Source organism: Vicugna pacos, chromosome 10 (assembly GCF_048564905.1).
Source record: "Vicugna pacos chromosome 10, VicPac4, whole genome shotgun sequence".
In the NCBI taxonomy this organism is placed as follows: Eukaryota; Metazoa; Chordata; class Mammalia; order Artiodactyla; family Camelidae; genus Vicugna; species Vicugna pacos.
The window spans coordinates 61,577,192-61,602,047 of record NC_132996.1 but is presented as its reverse complement, the minus strand read 5'-3'; the positions used below and the strand labels follow the sequence as shown (position 1 = coordinate 61,602,047).

The 24,856-nt window shown below is 42.5% G+C and overlaps 2 protein-coding genes and 1 pseudogene across 2 annotated transcripts; all 3 read right to left on the bottom strand.

Moving 5' to 3' along the window:
* Positions 1 to 3,144: 3,144 nt before the first annotated feature.
* Positions 3,145 to 4,013, bottom strand: LOC102526466 (olfactory receptor 4B1-like; annotated as a pseudogene).
* A 3,568-nt stretch (positions 4,014 to 7,581) lies between these two features.
* On the bottom strand, positions 7,582 to 8,511 carry LOC102524709 (olfactory receptor 4X2-like). Its single transcript, XM_015246139.2, has one exon. The coding sequence runs from the start codon at positions 8,509 to 8,511 to the stop codon at positions 7,582 to 7,584; it is 930 nt and encodes a 309-aa protein (XP_015101625.2).
* Positions 8,512 to 16,978: 8,467 nt separating this feature from the next.
* LOC102545987 (olfactory receptor 4S1) lies at positions 16,979 to 17,899 on the bottom strand. Its single transcript, XM_006212240.2, has one exon. It carries the CDS (start codon positions 17,897 to 17,899, stop codon positions 16,979 to 16,981), a length of 921 nt encoding a protein of 306 aa, XP_006212302.2.
* Positions 17,900 to 24,856: the final 6,957 nt, after the last annotated feature.

Below are 24,856 nucleotides of genomic sequence, written 5' to 3'. Positions count from 1 at the left end.
AAAGCCATGGGCTTCCTGGCATTATTCCCTTTACTTTCCAAGTGGAATTGTAATCATTACGTGCAAAAGTTCATGCTCAAACAACAAAACTCACCCCTGTGTTTCTGTCATTGCTATTCTCACCACAGTTCTTTTTTCTGTTCTGATACAGAGAGTCAAATAATGCCCTGAGAACAGCCCTTTCCTTGTGCAGGTTTCCAAGTTATCTAGCAGAAAAGCCGAAAAGCCAAGTTGCCAGTTAGGACTCCTACCTCTCATAAGGTTTCAGATGGAGGATCTGCTCCTCCTGTAGCCTTAGGCTTGGGAATGTTAAGACTAAGCCACTGGATCTACTCCACCTGATTTAAAACAAAAGAACACAGCAGACTTACCTCCCACATGTTCCATAGAAAAATAACAATTCTGGCAGCTCAGTCTGAGTTCACTCTGCCTAAACGGTACCAGGGGGGGAGGCATGATGATCAAGTGAGAGAAGACTGGTCCCCAGAGAGCCATGCCTTTCCCCTTCCTAATCAGGCAGTCTACCTCATGGGAAGCAGGACGGATACTAACAACTCAGACTTCCTTGTAGGTAACATAACCTCAGACATCAATAGGAAATGTAAATTAATTTCACCCAGTGTCCCCGGGGCACCTGGGCTGTGGGGCTCTGTGCTGTTCAGTGGTCAGTTAGATACAGCTCTGGCTTATCATGAACTCAGTTATGTGGCTTTACATGAAATGACACCACTCAGAGGATGGATCCAAGGAATATGGGCCACAAGTGTCAGAAAACTGAAATAGCACTTCTCCTTGCCTGTGGTGTGGTTGAAGGTATAGAACAGTGGTTCTCAACCATGGGTGATTTTGCTCCTGACAGAATATTTGGCAATGCTTGGAGGCATTTTTCATTGTCCCATCCTGGGTGGGGAGGAGGTGCTACTGGCATCCTGTCAGTAGTGGACAGAGATGCTACGAAATATCCTACAGTGCACAAGACAGCTCCCCATGGCAAAGATTAACTGAGACAAGATGACAATACACTGCTATTGAGATATCCTGGTAAGGATGAAACAAAATTTATCTAAATTGTTATTTATTAAAACTGGTTACTGGTTACATGTGAGTTTATTAATCTGCTTTAACCACATCTGTATATTTATTACATTTTCTGTGATGAAAGGCTTTACAAATGCCATAATGGCACTTTGTAAGAAATGTGCTCTACACCAGTGCTACTCATTTGTGATTATTAATTCAGGCTTAATTAAAATTAGAGTTGAAACAAAATGCCAAGTTTAATTGATGATTAAAATGAAAATTATGATGAGATATTTTTAATTGTTTTAAAGGTTTTAATGTTACTACTTTAAGAGTGCAAACACAGAGTTAACCATTAAGCTTTATATTGAGGAAAAAAAAAAACACTAGGAAGAAGATTGGCAAATAATTACATAAAAGCTCCAAAAGTTTAGGTAAAACCTATATTTATTCTGTAACATGTCATCCTTAAGTTGAGTTTCTGTGAAAGTCTGTCAATCAAAATCTTTTCTACATTGAAAGTTTGATTTAATAAATCTAAGGAAGATAGATATTTAACATGAGATTATGAATGTTTGTTGTAAGAAACTACATTTGTTAAAAATATTTGTGGTGTGAAACTATTTCTTCACCTAAAGTTATAAATTGCATTTTTCATAAAAGGTTGACATTATTTCCTAACCTGGTGAAGATTCACCTATTGACTATTCACAACATCATAAACTGACTATAACTCAATTTTAAAGAAGAAAAAACCTATTGACTATGGCCACACTTTCCTAGTTCTAATTAACACCCCCCCATTATAAAAGAAGTACAGGTACTTTAAGAATTAGGGCTACAATTATACAAATTTCTCCTTGCAAAAGGTTATATTGCAAGTGAAAATGAAGAGATGAATTGCTCAGTTTATGTTTTTTATGTTTATGCCACTACTGACCATCCCAGCCTCCTCTGCATCGAGGTGTAGACATGTGACCTAGTTCTGCTCAATAAGAACAAAGTAAGAGTCATTCTGGAGATTTCCCTGGAAATCTTTCCCAAAATAAAATGAGGGCCCCTCCCTCCTTTCATGGGAGCATGTTATACCTGGAGCTGCTGTAGGCACCTTGCAGCCCTTAGGGGACAGCGAACAGAACTGAAGAGGCAACAATCAGATGTTCAGGCATCACAGAGCAACACTGGCATCAATTACTTCCACATTTCTTGTTACCATTCAGTCTCTGTCACAACTACTTAACCAGGCCACTCTAACACAAAAACTGCTATAGATAAAACATAAAATAATGGGCATGACTATAATCCAATAGAACCTTATTTACGGGCAATAAAATTTGAACCTCATGCAACTTTTGTGTGTCACAAAATATTATTCTATTTCAATTATTTTCAACCACTTAACAATGTCAAAGCTTTTCTTAGCTCACAGGCTATGCAAAAACAGGCAACAGGCTGGATTTGGCTCAAACTGTAACTCACCAACCAGATAAAAATTATGTAGAAAGAAAAGGCTCTTATAACATTGTTCAGATTATTAATGGTTAAACATAATAGTTTTATTATGTTCCACTTCCAAGAGACCTTTACATTCTAGCAATGCCCTACTTCCATGAAACAAAGCTTCTACTGTGGAATTTTAGGTATTGGAATAAGGTTAATTAAGTGGGGAAAACAAAATGAAGTAGAAAAGCCTTCCAGCGACTCCCATAAGATCACATTGATACAGAGGGAAAGAGCAGAACATAAACTTTTCTCTCCCAGGACCAAAATCTTCCATACACAGCAGCATGCTACCACTGAGGGGTAAAGTAAATGAACCCAAAGCTGCACAGGTAAAAGTTGAAAGAGTAGTGATTCCAGTCCAAGTGACCCCTCCCTGAAGTCTGTGCCCTTTACACTATGGACCATGAAGAAGAGAAATAATGAGCTCAATTTTCAGCATTCCCCAAAATATACATGGCTTTGAAAGGGTTATGATTTATATTAGGGAAAATAAAAGGCTCATCTAAAATACAACAGAGAAACATGACTCGGCGACCTTTTGCTCTATTCCTCATAGTTGACTAAAATCAAAATGCATATTTAGTCACCATACATGTGCTGATTTTTTTCAAGTTTTCATTTTTATTCCACCCCCAAGATCACTTTCTTGCCCCACAGCCTCCTCCTGGCTCTCTTCATCTTTGCATTTCTGAGTGTGTAGATGATGGGGTTTACCATGGGGGTGACCACCGTGTAGAACAAGGCCGCCAGTTTGTCTTCAGTGAAGGTGGAGGAGGGTCGCATATAGAGGAAAGTGGCAAAGAACAAGACGACCACTGTGATGTGAGAGGCACAGGTGGAGAGGGCTTTGTGTCTCCCCTCTGCAGAATGGTTCCTCACGTTGACCAGGATGACAGTATAGGAGGACACCAAGATGAGGAGGGAAAATATAGACAACAATCCACTGTTAGCCGACAGAGGTGTCAGTGCAGACAATCTTGAAAAATGGATGAAGGTCACAGAAGTAGTGATCAATCACATTGGGACCACAGAAGGGCAACTGGACAGTGACAAGGATCTGGACCATGGAGTGAATTATGCCCCCCACCAGAAGCTGACACACAGGCTGGTCGTGATGGTTGTGTAGTTCACTTTGCAGATGGTCACACAGTTGTCATAGGCCATTACCGTCAGCAGGAAGGTCTCAGCAACACCAAAGGAGTGGAAGAAGAAACTGTGAGCCAGACAGCCCTCCAGGGAGATGGTTTTAATCTTGGAAAGTAATTATTGATTAACTTAGGGTCAACAGTAGAGGGAGAGCTGATCTCCACCAGGGACAGGTAGCTAAGGAAGAAGTACAGAGGAGAAGGCAGGCTCTTACTGAAATTAACCATCAGAAAGATGAGACCACTGCCCACCACCGTGGCCAAGTACACAGGAAGAAACACCACAAAGCACATTCTCTGCACCTCTGGATCCTGGGAAAGATTGGTGATAATTAACTCAATCATGTTATTTGTACTCATTATGGAATCCATCCAGGTGTGCTGGACGTGAGCTACTGTATTTTCTCTGTTATTTTCTTCTTCTTTTAGTCTCTTTCCTTGTGGTTTGATGACTTTCTTTAGTGTTATGTTTGTGTTCCTTTCTCTCTAGTTTTTATATATCATTTGTAGGTTTTTGATTTGTGGCTACCATGGAGTTCACACACATTGACCTATAACTATATCTACCAGTTTTAAATTGATAGGCATTGAAGTTCAAACACACTCTAAAAGCTCAACATTTTTTGCTACCCCACCACATTTTGATGTCATATTTTACATCTTCATGTCTATCACTTAATTGTTATTGTAGTTCTAGTTGATTTTATACGTTCTGTCTTTCAACTTTTGTACCAGCTTGTGTAAGTAGTTGGTCCATGGGCTTTAGTATATATTCTCATGAACCAGTGGGAATTTTCCCTTCCTATCATTTCTTTTTTTCTTGTTGTAGTCTTTTCTTTTTCCTTTAATAAGACCCTTTAACACTCCTTATAAGGTCACTTTAGTATTGCTGAATTCCTTCAGTTGTTGCTTGCTGAGAAGCTGTTTATCTCTCCTTTAATTCCAAATGATGGCCATGCTGGTAGAGTATCCTAGATTGCAGGGTTTTTCCTTTCCAAGCTTTAATTATATCATGCCACTCCCTTCTGGACTGCAAATTCCTCCTGAAAAATCAGCTGGTAGCCTAATAGGGGTTCCCTTGTATGTGATTCTTTGCTTTTCTCTTGCTGCCTTTAGAATTCTCTCTTTATCTTTAACATTTGCATTGTAATTATGATATGTCTTCATGTGGGTGTCTGAGTTCATCTTGCTTGGGACTCTCTATGATTCCTGTACCTCGATATCTCTTTCCTTCTTCAGGTTGAGTTTTCAGCCATAATTTCATCAAATACATTTTCTACCCCTTTTTCCCTCTCTTCTTCTGGGACCCCTATAATGTGAATGTTGGTATGCTTGATATTGTCACAGAGGTCCCATAAACTATTCTCATTTTTTGTATTTGTTTTTCTTTTTGCTGTTCTGAGTGATTTCCATTATTCTATCTTCCAAATTGCCCATGCATTATTCTGTATCAACTAATCAGCAGTTAATTCCCTCTAGTGAATTTTTTATTTCAATGATTTTATATTCTTCTGCTCTGATTGGTTCTTTTTTATGTTTTCTAGAGCTTTATTAACATTCATATTGTGTTCACCTATCCTTTCCCAAATTCAGTTAGCATTCTTATGACAATTGTTTTGAACTCTTTATCAGGTAAAATGTTTATCTCTGTTTCATTAGCATTTTTTCAGGGATTTTTCTTGTTCTTTCATTTGAAACATATTCCTCTGTCTTCTTATTTTGTTTAACTCTTCTGTCTTTTGAGATTAAATGAAACAGTCGTATATCACAGTCTTAAAGGCATGTTCTTTTGTAAGAGCACTCTTATGTATTCTGTGTGTTCCCAGTGGCTTGCTGGAAGAGCCTCTCATATATTTGGTGGCCCTCACTGCCTATCGGGGGCGGGGTCATGCTCAAGGGGCTGCAGCAGGAGCCCTGAGGGAGTTGGGTTTCTACCAGGTGGGATGGAGTCTCCACCCTGGTTTGGAACGTGGCTGGGATATGAGGGCTTGGGGCTGCCCTTCTGTGATGGGTTCACTTTTTCCCCCAGTGTAGATACCTTGGTTATAGCCAGGGCTGGCGTCCGAGGGGTTGGTGCCACAAAACTGAGCTGGCCCTGCTTTCTCGTGACTGCAAAGGGGCACACTCTCCAGTGATGGAGGTCTCCGCCCAGAGCCAGCCCCACCCCTTCTGAGCAGGCACACAGGAACGGGTGCTCTAGAAGTGGCAGTCTCCACCCTGCGGCTAGTCTACCTCCCTCCCAAGCGTGTGCAGTAAAGCACGCACTGGCAATGGCTGCCTCTGCCCTCATCAGAAACAATCCTGGGTCCAAGATGGCTCCATTCCTTCCAAGTGTGTACACCTCATTGTCAGCGGCAGGCTCTGCCTTAGTGAGGAGCAGCACCAAAGGAAAAGGGAGCTGTGAAGCAGGAGCCCAGTGCAGGCTGAGAGGCATGCCTGGGTGGTCCTTGTAGGCAGCTTATAATCTTCTACCTTTGTGCTGTCACTGGGAGTAAGAAAGTCTGTGTTTGTGCTTGCTGGGAAACAAGCTGCTGGAAAACAAGCCACACCTAAATTTCCATGATCTTAAAATATTATATTCACACTTACTTGCTTAAAATGCACATGCTTGCTTTGTTTCAATGTTTTACACAGTAGATGACCTATGACACCTATATGCTAAAGAAAATTTGTGAGGGGCAATCCTGATGAGTCTTTGATCTCATTTTCCTCTGAGCTGTATACTCCTAATAAATACGCTGTTGACCAGGCTCTAGATCCAAAAGATCTTGACTCCCCTGGTCCCATCTTTGCTCTTTACTTTGTCTCTTTGTTTCTTAAGTCTTGCATCGCCAGTCCTCAGACACGGTCCCGAGCTGTGCTGGATGCAGCAGTGCTCTTTAAGAGCAGAATCTTGGCTTCTTCTAGCCCTCTGGTACATCCCACTGATTTCAAACCAGCTAAAAGGGCTTGTCTTCCTCATGTCTGACCACAGGGCTGGCGGTGCCTAGTGTGTAGTTCAAACCCCTCATTCCCCAGGGAGGGTCCCCAAGCCTGTAATATCCCCCTCTCCTCTATGTCCCCTGCTAGGGGTGTGGGTCCCAACCCCTTCCAACCAGACTTCATGTGCATCTTTATTTACAGCCTTGGCTGTGGAAGAGCTGTTCTGCTGGTACTCAGGTTAATTTCAGCAAGAGTAATGATACATGGAGTTGTAGTTCTGATATGTTCATGAAGGGAGCTGAGCCCGTATCCTCCTGCTCCACCACCTTGATCTCTGTCCTACCCAAATGTTCTTCAGTTGGGGTTTGCCTAATTTTTTTTCATAATTTAATTCAGGCTATGTATTTTGGGTAAGAATCTCACCATAATTATATTGTATGCCTCTCAGTCTAAATCCCAATGATAAATTTGAATCATTTAAGGGAGTATCTTCCAGGTTCCCCAATTAGAAAGTTACATTTGTCCTTTGCCAATGAATAAATATCATGTGGGGAGAGAAGACTATGTCAAATCATATTCCTCATAGAGAAAAAGTTTAATGACAGTATTGGATTACAACCTTCCCGAGAATCAAGTTGACCCTGTGCATCAAAAGTTACTGCACCTTTTAACACAGTGAATTTATTGTAATAAATGAGTCTTTAAAAATCAGAAGTATTGTTAAAGATTTCTATTCAAGAGAACTTAGCACAGTGTTATATATAGTAGCAAAGATTTAGAAATAATCTAAAAATCAAACAGAAAAATGACTATTTAAGTAATAGTATATCTATAAAAGAATATATTTTACAAATGATTACAATAAAGTTGTTGAAGATGGGAACCAGTTACAATAACTCTAGAAATAAAAAGCCCTAGGACCTGTTCCCCATCCCTTCAGTTTAGACTCAGAATTATTCTAAACCCATGAAACAATCCCAAGACTCAGCCGCTATTTCTCACCCAGTTTCACTGTCCTGATCCACAGCCTCCTCATGGCCTTCTTCACTTCAGCATTTCTGAAGGAGTAGATGACAGGGTTGAGGAGTGGGGTGATCACTGTATAAAACACAGCCACCATCTTGTCCACAGGCAGAGTGGTAGAGGTCCTCAGATAGATGAAGATGCAGGGCCCAAAGAACAAGGTGACCACAGTGATATGGGACCCACAGGTGGAGAGGGCCTTGTGCCGCCCCTCAGAACTTTGGTTCCTCAGATGGAGCAAAATGACTACATACGAGGCTACAAGGACAATGAAGCTGATCACAGACAGGGTCCCGCCATTGGCAACAACCAGGAGACCGATGAGGAAGGTGTCAGAACAGGCAAGTTTGAGCAGAGGAAGCACATCACAGAAGTAGTGGTCAATCACATTGGGGCCACAGAAGGGCAAGCGGAAGATGAGAAGGACTTGGGCCAAGGAATGCACAACGCCCCCCGCCCACGCTACTCCCGCCCGGACGGCACACACCTGCCGGTTCATGATGGCGGTGTAGTGCAGGGGCCTGCAGATGGCCGCGTAGCGGTCGTAGGCCATCACAGTGAGCAGAAATATCTCAATACCACCAAATAAGTGCATGAAGAAAACTTGCAACATGCAGCCCCAGAAAGATATGGCTTTCCTTTCAGCCAGCAAATCTGAGATGAGCTTGGGGGCTGTGGTAGAGCAGTAGCAGATCTCCACAAAGGACAGGTGGCTGAGGAAGAAGTACATGGGGGAGCCGAGGCTTCTGCTGGTCATGACAGTGAGGACAATGAGCAAATTGCCCAGCACAACTGCTGTGTACAAGAGCAGAAATATCACAAAGCAAACTTTCTGCACGTCCCGATTGGGAGAAAGTCCCAGGAAAATAAATTCTGTCACATTGCGTGTGTCAGCCATGAAGTCACCACTAGAAGGCAATAATTTGGGTAGGGTGACCTGAAATGATACAAAAGAAAGGATTCCAACATTAAGTGGGTACATTACACAATACTTCCTTGCATCTGAGCAGCTTGTGAGTTGGATATTGAAAAATGAGTAGGAGTTAGTTCTGTATAGAAGAAGGGAAGAGGATTCCAAAAAGGAGAAGAGGAAGTGCAAAGCTATGAAAATTCATTGAGTGAGGCTGGAGTAACAGGGAGAAGAGCAAAGGTAAAGTTGCAGATAGAATCGAATACCAGTTCATAAAGGACTATTGTGGACCTTGGGGTTTACTCAGCAGACAGTGGGGAACCATCAGGAAAGTTAGTCAACTGGAAAGTAAAATCATTCTGTATGTAGAGGTTGGTCTAGTGAAAACAGATCAGATGAGAGGAAACCTATAGGAGGTTGATTGCCTCTTTGGATGATGTAGGGCAGCAAGGACAGTGTTGCTGTCTCCATGACAACTGTTTCTCTCTTGCCTTTGAATGCTTTTGTCTTTTGCCTGCAGCTTTCCTTCATCCCACTTCCTTTTAATCCTTTTTCATTATCGGTTTGCAGAATAAGATTTTCACCTCTCTATATATTCTTGAGTCTCCAGAAGAGCTGTTCCTTGACACCCAGAGCCCCTTCTTATTTATGCTTCTCCTCTTAATTATCTCCTTCTACACTTGGTCACTAAGTGACCTAGTTCGTTACCAAAGGTCCAGTTTAATCCCCTCACAATTCTTTTTACTGGTACCTTCATCTCCTCCAAACATGTGTCATCCAATGGGAACAGAAGTGCAAACCATCTCTCCACCCAAACTGCCCACTCAGCCTGTGACACATCCTTCTCTGAAGGCCAGCCTTCCAGCACCTCGAAGTATCACCACGATTGTGCACTGACTGATTTGCAGACTATCTTCATCCATGCAGGACTTTCTCCAAGGTGACTGACAGCAGTGTGTATCAACACAGCCCTCCTACAGATAGACTCCAGGGCACCCGAGACTAGGAGTCACATGACACCCACTCAGAACACAAAGCTTCCTTCTGTTAACTATGGGAACAGGCCCAGGGGATTGAGGACTACCATGAGCTACCACCACGAGGAAATCAGACAGAGTTTATGATTACAGAGACACAGAGAAGTCTGAGACCAGCCCCAAACTCCCATATCAGCTTGGGAATTTCTCCAAGTCATTCATGGAAGAAGCACTGCTGGTATTCTGAACTCCTGGGCTTACATCCCAGTCTCCTTAGTGATATCTATAAAGTCCTTTAACCTTAAGAGACTCAAGATCCAAACTGTACCACGGAGATGAAGCCTACTTCACAGGTAGATGCCATACAGCTCCCTCCCAGCACATCCCGAGAAAAGTTAAGAGATCATCCACTGTGCTGTCTCGGAAGCCCCTCAGAGACAGGAAATCCATCTTCCCAATCCATAGACCCTTACAGTCAGTGGCCCCTCTTCTCTCAGGATATTTTTTTAATCACAGCACTTTACACGCTGAATTATAATTGTGTTCTATGACCATCTGCTCCACTAAACTGTGAACTTGCTGAGGGCAGAGGCTATATATTGCTCAACACTCCATCTCCAGTGCTAACTGAAGCACCTCTACAAAAGAGCATTCAGTGAATGAACACAGAATGAGGGAACAGTGGGCACAGATCTTCCCTCGCCTTCTTAGCACAGTGTTGGGTACATTGTGGGTGTTCACTAACTATTGAAAGAACAAAGGTCCCCAAGGACAAAGCCTGTATCTTCTCCATCCCTGAATCCCAGTACCTAGCACTGTGCTTGCCTCAGCCAAAGACCAGACCAACGTGAAAGCACTTTGCTCAAAGCCATGGGCTTCCTGGCACTGTTCCCTCTAATTTCCAAGTGGAATTGTAATCATCACATGAAAAAGAAGTGCATGCTCACGAGACAAAACCCACCCCAGTGTTTCCGTGGTTCGGCTGTTCTCACCACAGTTCCTATCACTATTCTGACCACAGATACGCAAATAATGCCCTGAGAACAGCCCTCAACTTGTGCAGATTTCCCAGTTGTGCAATCCAACAGCATTAAGGCCAAGGCATCAACCAGAGCTCATACATTTCAGGAGCTGCCAGATGGAGGTCCCTGCAGCCTCAGGCTTGGGAACAGTAAGACTAGACCACTGAGTCCAGTCCACCTGATTTAAAACAAAAGAACACAGTAGGATTATCTGCTACAAGTTCCACAGAGAAATAAGAACTCTGGCAACTCAGCCTTGAGTTCACTGTGCTTAAGAGATACCAGGGGGAAGGCATGATGATCAAGTAGGAGAAAATTGGTCCCCAGAGAGCCATGCCTTTCCCCTTCCTAATCAGGTAAACTGCCTCATGGGAAGCAGGACCTGGATACCAACATCTCAAACTTTCTTGTAAGTAACATAACCTCAAAAATCAATAGGAAAAGTGAATTAATTTCACCCAGTGTTCACAAGTCACTTAGACTATGGGCTTATGCTCTTCAGAGGTCAATTAGATGTAGCTTTTGCTTATCATGAACTCATTGATGTGACTTTACATGAAATCACACCATTCAGAGGATGGGTCCAAGGAATATGGGCCACAAGTGTCAGAAAAACAAAATAGCACTTCTCCCTGCCTTTGGTGTGGATGAGGGTATAGAAGAGTGGTCCTCAACCATGGGTGATATTTTGCCCCCAAGAGGCATTTGGCAATACCTGGAGACATTGTCCATTGTCCCAACCTGGGTAGACAGGAGGTGCTCCTGGCATCTACTGGGTAGAGGCCAGAGATGCTGTGAAACATTCTACAGTGCACAGCCCCCCACAGCAAAGATTAACTGACCCAAAATCACAACACTACTGCTATTGAGATACACTGCTAAGGACGAAATAAAATTTGTCTGAACTAGTATTTATTAATGCTGGATGTTGGCTTCATGTGATTTTATTAATCTGCTTTGACCACATCTGTATATTTATTATGTTTTCTCTAATGAAAATTTTTGACAAATGCCATAATGGCACTTTTTAAGATAAATGTGCTCCACACCAGTGCTACTCACAAATATCATTAATTCAGCCTTGATTAGAGCTGAAACAAGATGCAAAGTGTCAAATAATGATTAAAGAGAAAATTCTGCTGAGATATTTTAAGATTGTTTTAAATATTTTAATGTAATTGCTTTTGAAAGTGCAACCCTGAATTAACCATTTTCCCTTACAGTGAAGAAAAACACTAGAAAGATTAGCAAATAATCATATAAAAGCAACAAATATGTAAGTAATAATAATATTAAGTGTGCATAAGTTTTGACAAATTTTGACTATTTATAAAAGATTTGTGTTTATTTTATGTTAGTAAATGATAAGGTAGAATAATATCCACATATGTTGCATTCATGCCATATGCAATTTTTTTTAATTTTTAGATATTTCCATCTTATGTGGTTTTCTGCTAATTTTTTAAATTGTCACAAATTTCCAAAAATTTTAATATGTTTTATTGAAAAAAATCCACATTTAAGTGGACCCACACAGTTCAAACTTATGTTCAGATACTAACTACTATATATAAAATAGATAAACAACAAAATCCTAGTGTATAGCACAGGAAACTAAATTCAATACCTTGCAATAACATAAAATGAAAAAGAATATGAGAAGGAGTATACATATATATGTGTGTGTGTGTGTGTGTGCGCTATGCACCAAAAATTAACACAACATTGTAAACTGACTATACTTCAAAAGAAAAATAGAAATCTATGTTGTTCAAGAGTCAACTTTATAAACAAATTAGCATAAAATATAATGGAGACGCTGTGTTATAGATAACATCTATTTGATGAATAGTTATTGCTCAGCTCCATTGTGCCAGGTACTGTGCCTGGTACACAAAAACTATTAAGCAACAGAGGCCAAAGAGCCTCAAAACAAAAGGACTGAATTGCCTCAAATGTCTGAAAATGGAGCGTGACTTCAGGATCATGGTGGCGTGAGATGTCCTCATTTTCATCCCCTCATTCATCAATAAAAATTCAGCATCCATCCATGATCAGAAGTGCTCCTATGGGAGATGTGGGATCCAGCTCCATATGCCAAGGGACTTGGGACGTCTCATCCACAGGTATGTTGGGTCATAGGCAGGACCAGCTTCAAGACAAGCTGTGGAACCTACAGGAGGCTGTGAGTGAGTTCTGACCCCTCTGGGCCTCTGCTGGAGTGCCCGTGGAACACTGGCTGGGCTTGTCACCTATGGACGAGAGAACCTCTGTGGAAGTCCAGATTTTCAGATGAGAAATTCCAGCAATCCATTGTAGCAATACATACTCATATGATCTTGGATGCACTGGAGTATGAAGAATGAACGTCTTGACTTTGCCAGCATCACTGCCCACCAAGGTGTCAGAGCTTGGTCTCTTGAATCGCCATCTAGTGCCAATTCCACTTACCACACGGCGGCCTCTTCTCTCAGGGCCAGGTTCTCATACACACAGTTCCTGATCCACAACCAAAACACAGGTGGGCTTTTATTCCCTGTAGTCCATGGTTCTCCCTCCAGCTCCAATTTCCTCCTCTTCCCCACCCCAGCATGAGCAGGAAGAACCGCCTGCTCTACCAACCAAGCACGCCTGTGACCCCACCCGGTAAAATGGTCCCCAGAGCTGGGCAACGTCCTATAAACAGCAGTGGAGCCGGATAACAGGATTCCTAAAAAACCACCTTCCATTCACCTCTGTGCTCAGCATTTCATTATGTAGATGCTTGGGTTTTCTCGAAGAAGGGAGTAGGATTTCCAGATGCCAAGGTAACTCACTTCTACTACACATTAGCTCTTAGTGTCTAAACTTTGAAACTTTCCCTGGCAGAGTGAATCTTCTCCAGCAACTACAGGTGCACGCTCACACAGGTGTATCCATATGTACACACACATGCCCTTAGACATCTGTCTCCACCTACGTGAACACTTATGCATACATACGTGCACACATAGGTAACACATACACACTGTCATCACTTTAGAGTAAAATGCTGTGTGAAGGCAGCAGCAGAAAGAGCACTAAACTGGCAATTACAGGTCCTTGAACATGACTGTAATTCATCCTGCTTCTGCTTTCATTTCTCTTCAGACCCGAATAACCAGATACGTTCTCACGTTCTCCCGCGAACTTTTCAATGAAGGTAATTCATTCAACACAGATTAAGCTGAGGTCATTGTGGGCGGCTTCCACTGTCAGTTGCTATTTCATTGCTGCTGCTCCAATAGTCAGAACCAAAATGTGAATCTGTGTTTGTTAGGCATCCAATGGAGCAAAAAGGCTTTCAACACTGCCATCCTCACCCAGCCCTGATCACACTTCTGATGCTTATGCCCACTTCATGAGGTTGTTGTGAGGCTGTAAAGGGTTAATGCAATCAAAACACTTAGAGCAGGCTTTCCAGTTCAGTTCGCACATAAGGGGCTTGGGAGCCAACACTCTATCCTAACAAGTAAAAAGCTGAACAGACTGAAAAGTCAACAGCTTTTCTTGGATGCATAAGAGAAGGGAGGACAGTGTCCCCAAGACTGGGGAGAAGATAGGCAAATGCAGGGAGTTGCAGTTTACCAGATTAGAGACCCACAGGTGGGAACGGCTGCAGGAATCTGTGCTGTGACTGATGCATTGCTGGAGGCTCAGTGTGGACGGGCCTTGGAGTTAAAAACTCCAGGGGCACCCAGTAAGGGAACCCCCCACAATATTGTGAGATTTACCTGCAGGAGCTGGACAAGGTTCCCACAGTAAATGTCAGAGAAAAATTCCCTCGTGTTTCCAGCAGGGGGCAGAAAAGGAACCCTTTGTAAATACTCAGAACACTAGTTCTGAACAAGGTGGGCCCTCAGGGGAAACTAGTTAACCTTAACCTAACCTGCTGTGGTATTACCAGAGACTAACTGACCTGAGGGAAAGGAAACACCCATTTCCCACCGGCAATAACCATTCTGTCCCTACCAAGGGTAGAGAGGACAAAACTGAGAAATTCTTGTGAAGTTCACAGTCAAGAGGCATAGACTCACTAAAAACACTTAGAATGGTGTCTGTCATGTCGGAAGAATTCACTGGGTCAGCTTTTATCACACACTCACACATAAGCTCCATGAGTACAAGGATTTTTGTCTGCTTTTTTCCTGCTGTACCTCCAGCTCCTACTTAGGAAAGACACCAGGCTCATAGCTTCAGACCTGGACCCTGGCTTCCTTCATCCTTCCTTCCCCCACCTTCCCAGCCAGGTTTAGTGTCTGGATCTGCCTTAGGAAAGAGAGAGGGCAGACAGGGAGAGGGATTGGAAGTGGCAGAAAGTCCAAGACCTGTTCCTGTGGACACCTTCGCTAGCCCCACCTGGAACCTGTAGGGAGCGAGGGTCCAGGGGAGGGCAATGAGATTGGGACCATGTCTCACATACCTTCACCCCAGGCTCCACCCCAGTCCACTTACACCTCAGTCACCTTCATTTTTTTGTTCCCCCAGCTCAGCCTCTTCCCTGAAGGACTGGGTGCTTGCCTGTATTGAATAAACATAAATCCAGGTGGAAAGAAAAAGAAAGAGAGAGAGAAAAGAAAAGGAAAAGAAAAGAAAAGAAAAGAAAAGAAAAGAAAAGAAAAGAAAAGAAAAGAAAAAAAGGAAAGAAAAGAAAGGAAGGAAGGAAGGAAGAGAAGGAAAGGAAGAAAGAAAAGGAAGAAAAAGAGAAAAGGAGGGAAGGAAGAAGGAAAAAGGAAGGAGGGAGGGAGGGAAAAGAAGGAAGGAAGGAAGGACAGACTTACACAGGCTAGATGATCAATAAACATTTGAGAAGTGAATAATCAATCTGGTAATTACAAGGACTTTAGGAGAAAGGGCAGGGGAAAAGTAGGGAGTAAGAAGAGAAAAGGGAATAGAAGACATTATAAAGAAACAGAGGCAGCACTATTTACAATAGCCAAGACATGAAAACAGCCTAAATGTCCGTCGACAGATGACTGGATAAAGAAGATGTGGTATATTTATACAATGGAATACTATTCAGCCATAAAAAGTGACAGCATAACGCCATTTGCAGCAACATGGATGTCCCTGGAGAATGTCATTCTAAGTGAAGTAAGCCAGAAAGAGAAAGAAAAATACAATATGAGATTGCTTATATGTGGAATCTAAAAAAAAGATGAACATAAATACAAAACAGAAACAGACTCATAGACATAGAATACAAACTTGTGGTTGTCAGGGGGAGGAGGGTGGGAAGGGATAGACTGGGGGTTCAAAATTTGTAGATACTGACATGTATATGTAGAATAGATAAACAAGATTATACTGTATAGCACAGGGAAATATATACAAGATCTTGTGGTAGCTCACAGCAAAAACGAATGCAACAATGAATATATGTATGTTCATGTATAACTGAAAAATTGTGTTCTACACTGGAAATTGACACAACATTGTAAACTGACTATAACTCAATTTAAAAAAAAGAAAGAAACAGAGGGAGCAGCCCCCCTGAACAGCATTCTTTGACACCGGAATTTACTAAATCCTGTAGGTCCTCTAACAACCTTCTGAAGCTGGTATTGTTACTGTCTCCATTTATAAATGTGCAAATTAAGACTCAACTAGACTAAATGACCCATGACTGATTAATTAAGAAGGACATTTAACCCTGCTCTTCTAATTCCATCCTGCACAAAGTGGCTCTTTCTAGAGCAAAACAGAGCAAAGGAGGAGAGAGAGGACTGACCCTGCTAGACGGAGTGGACGACGTGACAACGTGTTCTCCCTGACTCTGCTTCCCATCACCCCAGGCTGCCATCAGTTCTCAGTCCTTCAAAACTTCCTGGTCCATCCTGCCTGGTACCCATTAACTCAACTTCTGTCAAGGAGTTCTAAGGTGGTAAGAACCCTGAAAGCAGAACTTAGGGAACCAGGATCCTAGTCCCCACCTTGCTCAGGACTTCTTGGGTGACTTTGGTAAATCCTTTAATCTCACTACAGTTATTTATTCATCTGCCTACTGACAGCATGATATGAAGGAATATGAATAATGTGCCCGAATGTCATAACAGAAAAGAGACTGAATTTCATCAAGCACTGTGTTAGCGACAATAAATGAATTATCTAGCGCTATTATCACCTGTGTGGATGAGATACCTGAACATTCAAGAGGCGCCCTCAACCTCTTGTAATTTTCCTGAATGAGCCTTTTGTGATCCCCTTCAGGGTAGAGATTACAACTTACTTTTATTTGTATCCGGTGCCTCACTCACTGCAGACACTCAATAAATATTTAATGACTGAAGGGTTGTGAAAACATGTGGATTATTCTTCCAAAAAGAGCTAAGAAGACAGTTGTCATTACAAACATCAGACTGGAGATGCAAAGCCTGCATTAGATGCTACAAGATGGGACGTTTCCCAGGTTCCAGGCTCGGAAGATTCCTTGGAGTGTCACTTCTCCCCTGAGGTCCCCTTGACCCCAAACAGTTTCCTCATGGCATTTTTCACCTCATTGTTCCTCAGCGTGTAGATGAGAGGGTTCAGCAAAGGTGGCATGACAATGTTAAAGAGGATGACAAGTTTGTCTGCAGCCAGGGTGGTGGAGGGACGAATGTACATGAACATGGGGGGCACAAGGACCAAAAGGACCGTGATGATATGTGAGCCACATGTGGACAGAGCCTTGTGCTGGCTCTCAGATGACCGGCTTCTCAGGTTCAGTAAGATGACCACGTAGGAGATGATAAGGACGATGAAGGACACCAAAGAAATCATGCCGCTGTTGGCCACCACAATGAGCCCCACCACATAGGTGTCTGCACAGGCCAGCTTCAGCAGGGGATGGACATCACAGAAGAAGTTGTCAATCTCATTGGGCCCACAAAAGGGCAGCTGGACTGTGAGGAGGGTCTGCAGGATGGAATGCAGGAAGCCAGCCACCCAGGAGGCCCCCGCCAACAGGCCACGATCCATGATGGTCGTGTAGTGCAGGGCCCTACAGATGGCCACGTAGCGGTCATAGGCCATGGCTGTGAGGAGGAAGATCTCAGTGCCACCGAAGAAGTGGGCAGAGAAGAGCTGGGTCATGCAGCCACTGAAGGAGATGGTCTTACGCTCAACGAAAGTGTCCGCAATCATCTTGGGTGTGGTGGCGGATGGATAGCATATGTCGGCAAAAGACAAGTGGCTGAGGAAGAAGTACATGGGAGCATTCAGGGTCTTGCTGGCATTGATGGTGATGATGACCAGAAGGTTCCCCAGGACGGTGAGCACGTGGAACAGGGAGAAGACCAGGAAGCACACGTGCTGCATCTCCCGGCTCTGGAAGAGGCCGAACAGCACAAACTCTGTCACAATGTTCTTGGTGCCCATGGATTCTCTGCACTGAGCACTGGACAAGGTGGTTAGCTCTGCAAGGACACAGATTACACGAGATGAGAAAGCTTCCCAAACCCAGGAGTCAGAAAACTGTATTCAAATCTAATAATGACCCTGGTACCCTATTTAAACTGAGGGAGAGGGGGTTCCCCACATCTAAAAGAACTTCCCAGACACCATTTGGGTGTCCCACAATTCAACTCAGTTCTGACTCTACCTAGAGATAGTGTCAGATCCCACAGGGTAACGGTTCAGTCCTATAAGACTGCCTCCCACCTCCAGATGCCAGTTGCAAACCTGTGTTTCTGACCTAATGGTTATAGATTGGAGGTTTCAGTCACCTCCTCAGTTGACTTGCATGAATCACCAACAGAGCTTAGAGAAAGATTTTACTTACTAAACTACTGGTTTACTACAAAAGGAAAACCCAGAAACAGCCAGGTGGCAAAAATGCATAGGGCAAAGTATGTGCATGGATGTGGAGATTCCATGCATCTCTCTGCCCAGTCTCCACCTGTTCAACAACCTGGAAGCTCTCCAAACCCCATCCTTTTATGGAGGCTTCATTACATAGGCATGGTTGATTAAATCATTGGCTACTGCCGAACAATTCAACCTCCAGCCCCCAGGTCTGTGCCAGACATGGACTTAACTCCTTGTTCATATCAGCTCAACCACCTTTGGAAATTCATTTTATGTATTCTCTCATTTTACATTGGCAGGATCTAAAACTCACAGAATTATTTTCTCAAGGTAACACACTGCAATAACTAATGTTCATAACTCCTCTATGCCAAAGCTAAAATACAAAATGTGGAAAGTATTTTGTTATCTAGAAACGGTGAGGTTCCATGCAGTGTCTACCGTAGAAAGTGTATGATGTCAGAACAGACCAAAGACAGACCAGGGATGATAATGAAAGCACGTAAAACAAATGAATAAATAAATGAATAGATATGAATACATAAACTAGTGTCTCAAAGAAGTAATTTGGGAATAAAAGATTATAGGATTAAAAATGTATTAAATTCAACAAATTTGTTGAGCCCCCTAAGTGTCAACAAATACTGTCACTGATCCTAAGTGCCTAGGATCATATCAAGTGCTTTTACCAACAGGGCTGTTTTAAGGATAAAATAAGATTTTTCTTAACGGGGGGAGATGAGAGATGTTGACATTAGGAAGCTGGGCTTCAGACCTTCTCTTCTGTGTACATCAATCAGTAAATTTGGAAAGCTGCCATAAATTCTACTAAACACAGCAGCAACAACAGGTAAATGCTGGATGATTATTAATGGTTCATAATTAAAGGCAGGTTGGTAGAGTGTGGAGACAAAGGAAATGAAATCCCACAAGACTGAGCACTGGTTTTGTTACTGTGGCTGCAAAAAAATAAAAAGTCAAATGACATTTATGAATAGCAGAACAGTAAAGAGAATCATATTTTACAAGGACTTAGATAACCTCCAGACCCTGCGTTGCCAGGAAACATAGGGTCCTGGAAAAGGTTCACAGAAGACTGGGAGGAAGAATTGAAATGTCTGCAGCATAGATTCATTGAGGTTGGCACAAAGGGTTTACATTCAGAGCCTTCTACCACTCGTTTCTACCTCCAAATCGAGGCCCCAAACATACTGCTTGTCCTCAAGCAGCTGGATCTACTTCAAGATGCAATCAAAAATGAGAATAATAAGCAATGACACTACCAGAATCAGAATGAGGAAATCATTGTCATGGACCGAGACATTCCCCAGGCTTATGAAGCATCTTCTTTTCCCAGAAATTTCCCAGCAGAAAGTGTATGTATTTAACAGCAAAATTCTTCTTCTACTACTGCTAAAATTCTAAAAATGGTTTACATTTATCCACAGTACAGAGAGGAGACAGAGCCCTGGAAATAGCCAGCCAGTTCCTGCCCCTGAAGGAGAAGGCTATACCCCAAAATAATATAATCATTGTACACACTCCAAAAGAGACTTTGGTATCAGGCAAATAACCTAACCATTATTTCACACAAAAAAATTCTGCCATGTTTTGTCTTTCTCTAGTCTGACAGTAAGGGTACAACATACACATTGTTTCTATCTGATCTTTTGGCAATACTCAAAAAAAAAAAAGCCAACAAGGACATTCTGATGTAAGATAAAAGGCCTGCACAGAATTGCACAGATGGCGTTCAGGCCATCACCTGAACACTGCTTGGGGAGGCAGCGTCATAGTCAGCACGAACCAGGCACTAGAGCCAGATGCTGTGGGACCGAATCCCACTTCCGCCACTCCAGCGCAGCGTGTCGCTGGGCAGTTGCTTCGCCCCTCAGAAACTCAGCTTCCTCGTAGGTCAGATGGAGGTAATGATACATATCCCCTAGAATGTCATTGTGGGACAATGTAAGTGTGTCTAGGTCAGTGCTCAGCCCAGAGTCAGTGCTCAGTAAAGATCAGCTGTTATTAGACCTCAGCGGTCGCACGTCAGACTCAGGTGGGAGACTGGTTAACAAGGGCAATGCCGTAGGATTTATTTCCAAGGTTATGTGCCATTTCCATTAATTTCAAGACATTTTTATTAGATTTCAAGTACATAAAACTTGGGATGTCAAGACAGTTATCCACCTGCTCTTGACGCCAACTCTTCTAAGGATAAAGGGAGAACAAGATGCTTGGGTGGTGCAAGTCAAGATTAATTCTCTCTTCCCTTCCATTCAAGAGATTCTATTCTGACCCAGACTCTCCCAAAGAAAATCATCATCTTCATCATTATTATCATCATTTATATTTTACTTTTATGGTTTGTAATATAAAATAATAAAATAATGCACGCCTTATGTGATTTCATCCCCAAAACACTTCTATTATGCATTCACTCTTCTTATCCCCATTTTACAGATCAGGATAATTAGTCTCGGAGAGATTAGCTAATTAGCCCAAGTTCATTAGAGATACTTTGGAAAGTAGAGAAAATACAATTTGAAATTAGAAATCATTACTGTTATGGTGAGTTTGTTTTGGTCGCTTTCTTTCAGTTATGAAAACATTTTTACAAATTTGAATGAGATATATGCATAGTTTCATATTCAGCATTTTCCCTTAATACTTTTCCCCTTAAGCCTTTCCCAAGGTGATAATTTTCAAGAGATGTTTTCAATGGTGCGTTATGTAAAAGTGCCCTAATTTATCTGACCATTTCTTTATTATGAGTTTTCATGTTACCCCCTGTTTTGTGCTCTAGTACATGACCTTCCTCTGTAAATATCTATACAGTTTTCCTTAAGATCAATTCCTTAGAGTGGGAAGACTGAGGTGAAGGGCATGGACATTTTTTAGGGTCGAGGGAGAATCTCATCCAGCTTGGAGACCACATCATTTGCTATTCTGGGGATTAGAGAAAAAACTAATAAAACAAGAATGGTCATTAACTCCCAGCCCAGACTGCTTTTCCCCAACCTAAACATTTTCAAACAACTTCAACTTCTCTAAAGTCTCATTTCACTCCTTATTTCCTCCTCTCTGATACTCTTCAAATTCCTCACACCATCCTTAAGCTATAAACACACCTTTGGACCCTGCAGTCTGTGAGGACCTGAGCAAGACTGAGTGGAGTGCGAAAGGGAGGTCTCACCTCCTGCAGCTCACGATGGAGCTGCTACGGGTCAGGCACAGCTCCTGGGCTTCCCGCATTATCCTCGTCCACACTCATCACAACCCTTGCCAATAACTGTCAACACTCTCACTTCAGAGATGAGGAAAAGGAACCTCAAAATTTTAGTGTTTAAGTGACTTGCTGAAGGTCCCCGATAGCAAACACCGTAAGAGGAATTACAACCAACTCTGGGAGACACGTGTAGACCTGACTGTCAGACAGTTCTCCCTGGGGCAGTAGTGCCTTCCACCCTTCCCCCTTGCAATGCTTGTTTGCTATACCCTCCGACCTTCTCTAGTCGCGCACGACTGAAAGAGTTCAGAGAGATTAGCATTGACTTGGCTGGGCTCAAAGGAGGCAGCTTGACACCATGAAAAGGGCACAGGTCTGGAAGCCAAAAGACCTCGGTTTCAGCCCAGTTTTGTCACTTGGTAGCTGAGTGACATCAGCCAGCTCCCTCCCTCTGCCTGGCGCTCTATTTCCCCATCTCTGCAACATGACAGTAGGACCAAGTGCTGTGACTTTAAGCTGGAAAAGTTGAAGTCCACCCAAAAAATTAGTTTCACTGATAACGATCACCAATATTTGATGAATTTAAAGATAACTAGAAAGCAAGTAGGCGCCCTTATGTGATCACTCATTCCTTTCACAGCTTTGCCTGAGGGTTGGTGGGGGCTGAGGTCCGGGTTTTCACGTCTGTCATGCCTCACATTGTATTTGCTCTCACAGCAGTTTTCAGCTATGCTCTCTGTCTTGAAAGAGAAAGGAAGTCTGCAATGCAATTTAGAAACTCCTCTACCTTAGACAATTAAATGTAAGTAAGTCTTTAAAGAGGGTTTCAAGCTTCAGACATCTGAGGAGTCATTTACAGGAAAGACCGCCTTGTCGGTGGGCTTGGGCTTGGGGAAAGGGTGTCAAGACTGTACCTTAGTGAAATTTGCTCTAATTTCCAAAAGGTTAATGTGGTGTCAGGGACCACACACCAGGACAGCCCATGGGAAAGGCTGGGGAACTCATTCTGTTCTATAAACTCTGGTCCTTCCATTTTCCTGTGTCCTCAGCAGCCCCCAGCCATGGTCTGGGCATTCATATGGCAAATCTCTAAATAATAAAGTGTGTGTAAAAGCACTCTCTGTGTCTGAACATCTCCGTAAGCAGAAGGAATAGTAATCATAGCACCATGACATTTGCTTGCCTTTATTAAGCAATGTTGTATGCCAGGCCCTGGGCAGAGCACTTCAAATGCATCACCTCATTTAATCTGCTCAGCACCACTTGGAGGAAACAACAGTGCTTGTTCCTCTTTCTTAGATGAGGAAAATGTGGATTAGAGTGACCGAGAGACTTGGCCAAGTTCTCAGGCAGCGAGGATTAGAGCCAGACATGCAACCCAGAGTAACTGGTTTCAAACTCTTAGTCACCAAACAGCACTCCCGACTGGGGACGCTGGCGCATCTGACCAGCCAAAGAGAACATGTTCTCAGCAGCTAAGGGGTGAGCAGGAAAATGGCTGAAGGAGAGGGAGTCTAGCGATGCCCTGGGGAATCTGAAAATGCATCAACTCACACTTGATGCATTTGAAGGCAGGAACCTGAGAAATACTCAGATACTGTACAGCAGGACATTGATCTGGGTTTTGAGGACAAAAGAGAGACTGGGCAAAGAAAGTGAGGACATCTGTTTTCTACAAGGGTCCTTGGTCAGTTCAGGGTTTTTTGCAACCATAGAGTCCCTCAAAAACCAAGACCGCATGACAACTGACCTTAGTGAGCGCCACCCTCCTTGCTGAGCAGCAGAAGTCAGGACTCTGTTGGGAGAAGTGAAGGGTTGCAGTAAACTTTGAAGCACAGAGGGTTCAGGGATTCTCGTGTGGAATCGCCCCAGGCAAAGCCACTACCAGACTTGAACACCTCTGCCTCGGAAGTCATAGCACATTCATGCTTAGCAAAAGTACCTCGAGATTTGCTAATGAGGCCCTAGGGGCATCCCAGTTAGAGAAGAGGGACACAGAGACAGCCATACCCCCTTGTCACACTAAGGGTGGTTCAGACAAACTTCGGAGGCCAAGGATGTGGCTGTTTTCATCCTGACTTTTGGTTGCTATGACGACCCATCCCCAACTTACTCATTCAACAATATTTATTAAGCAGTGGCTGTCAACAGGGCACAGTTATGTGCCATCTATTTGAGAAAATGAGCTGATGTTAAATATAAGCTGATCTGTTTTTTATTGTTGGGTTTTTTTTTTCCTTAAGTAGCAGGAACAAGTTTGAGCCAACCTAGCCCCTTGACTGCTATGTATGTTAGCACAGCATTTTGAAAAGTGTTTCCACCCTGTGAGTAGGGCAAGCAGACAAGGGGCAGTAATATGGTGCTTAAAAGCACAGGCCAAGGAGTTAAGTTGCCTTGTTTAAAGGCCAACTTTGTCACCTGGTAGATACAGAGCTTTTAACAAGTGGCTTACCATCTCTGGGATGCCATTCTCCCATCGGTAATTTTTTTTCTTTCTCTGATTTAAATGAATCAATATAAAAGTCCACAATGATATTAACACCACCACCACCACCACCACCACCACCACTGCCACCACCTGGAAGATACATAGCCACCCCAGCAAATGGGAATATAATTCGAAATTTTAAAAATCAGTAAAAACATAGATCTAAAAAAACACATGAGCCACCTTAACCTAACTGATATTTATAGAGTACCACAACCTAAAACTGAAAAATACAGATTCTTTCAAGTGTACATGATACATTCACCAAGACAAACTTTATATTGGACTTCGAAACAAATTTGAATGTACGTGTAAAAGGAATGGCATCACTCACAATGGAATTAAATTAAAAATCAGTAACAATTAGATATCAAGTAAAAACCCAAATATTTGGAAAATAAACAACTTGTAAATTATCCATTGATCAAAGAAGAAATCAGTTTTTAAAAAATTAGAATACATTTTAATTGAATAATAAAAATACATATGAAATTTTATGGGATGCAACTAACACGTTACTTAAGAAACTTTACAGTATAAAATTTTCATATTAGAAATGAAGAAAGATCTAAAATCTATGAACCAAGTTTACAGCTTAAGAAATATTTTAAAAAGAGCAAATGTAAATACAAGGAAGGGAACAAGAAAGATAACAGAAATTAAATGCATAGAAAATTTAAAAACACGAAAAATGATGGGCAAAAGCAAGATGATGGGTCTTTGAAGACGTCAAGAAAACCAGGAAGTCCCTAAATAGGCTGCTGAAGAAAAGATCAGAAAACGCATAATTCTTTTATTTGAGGAAGGAAAAAGA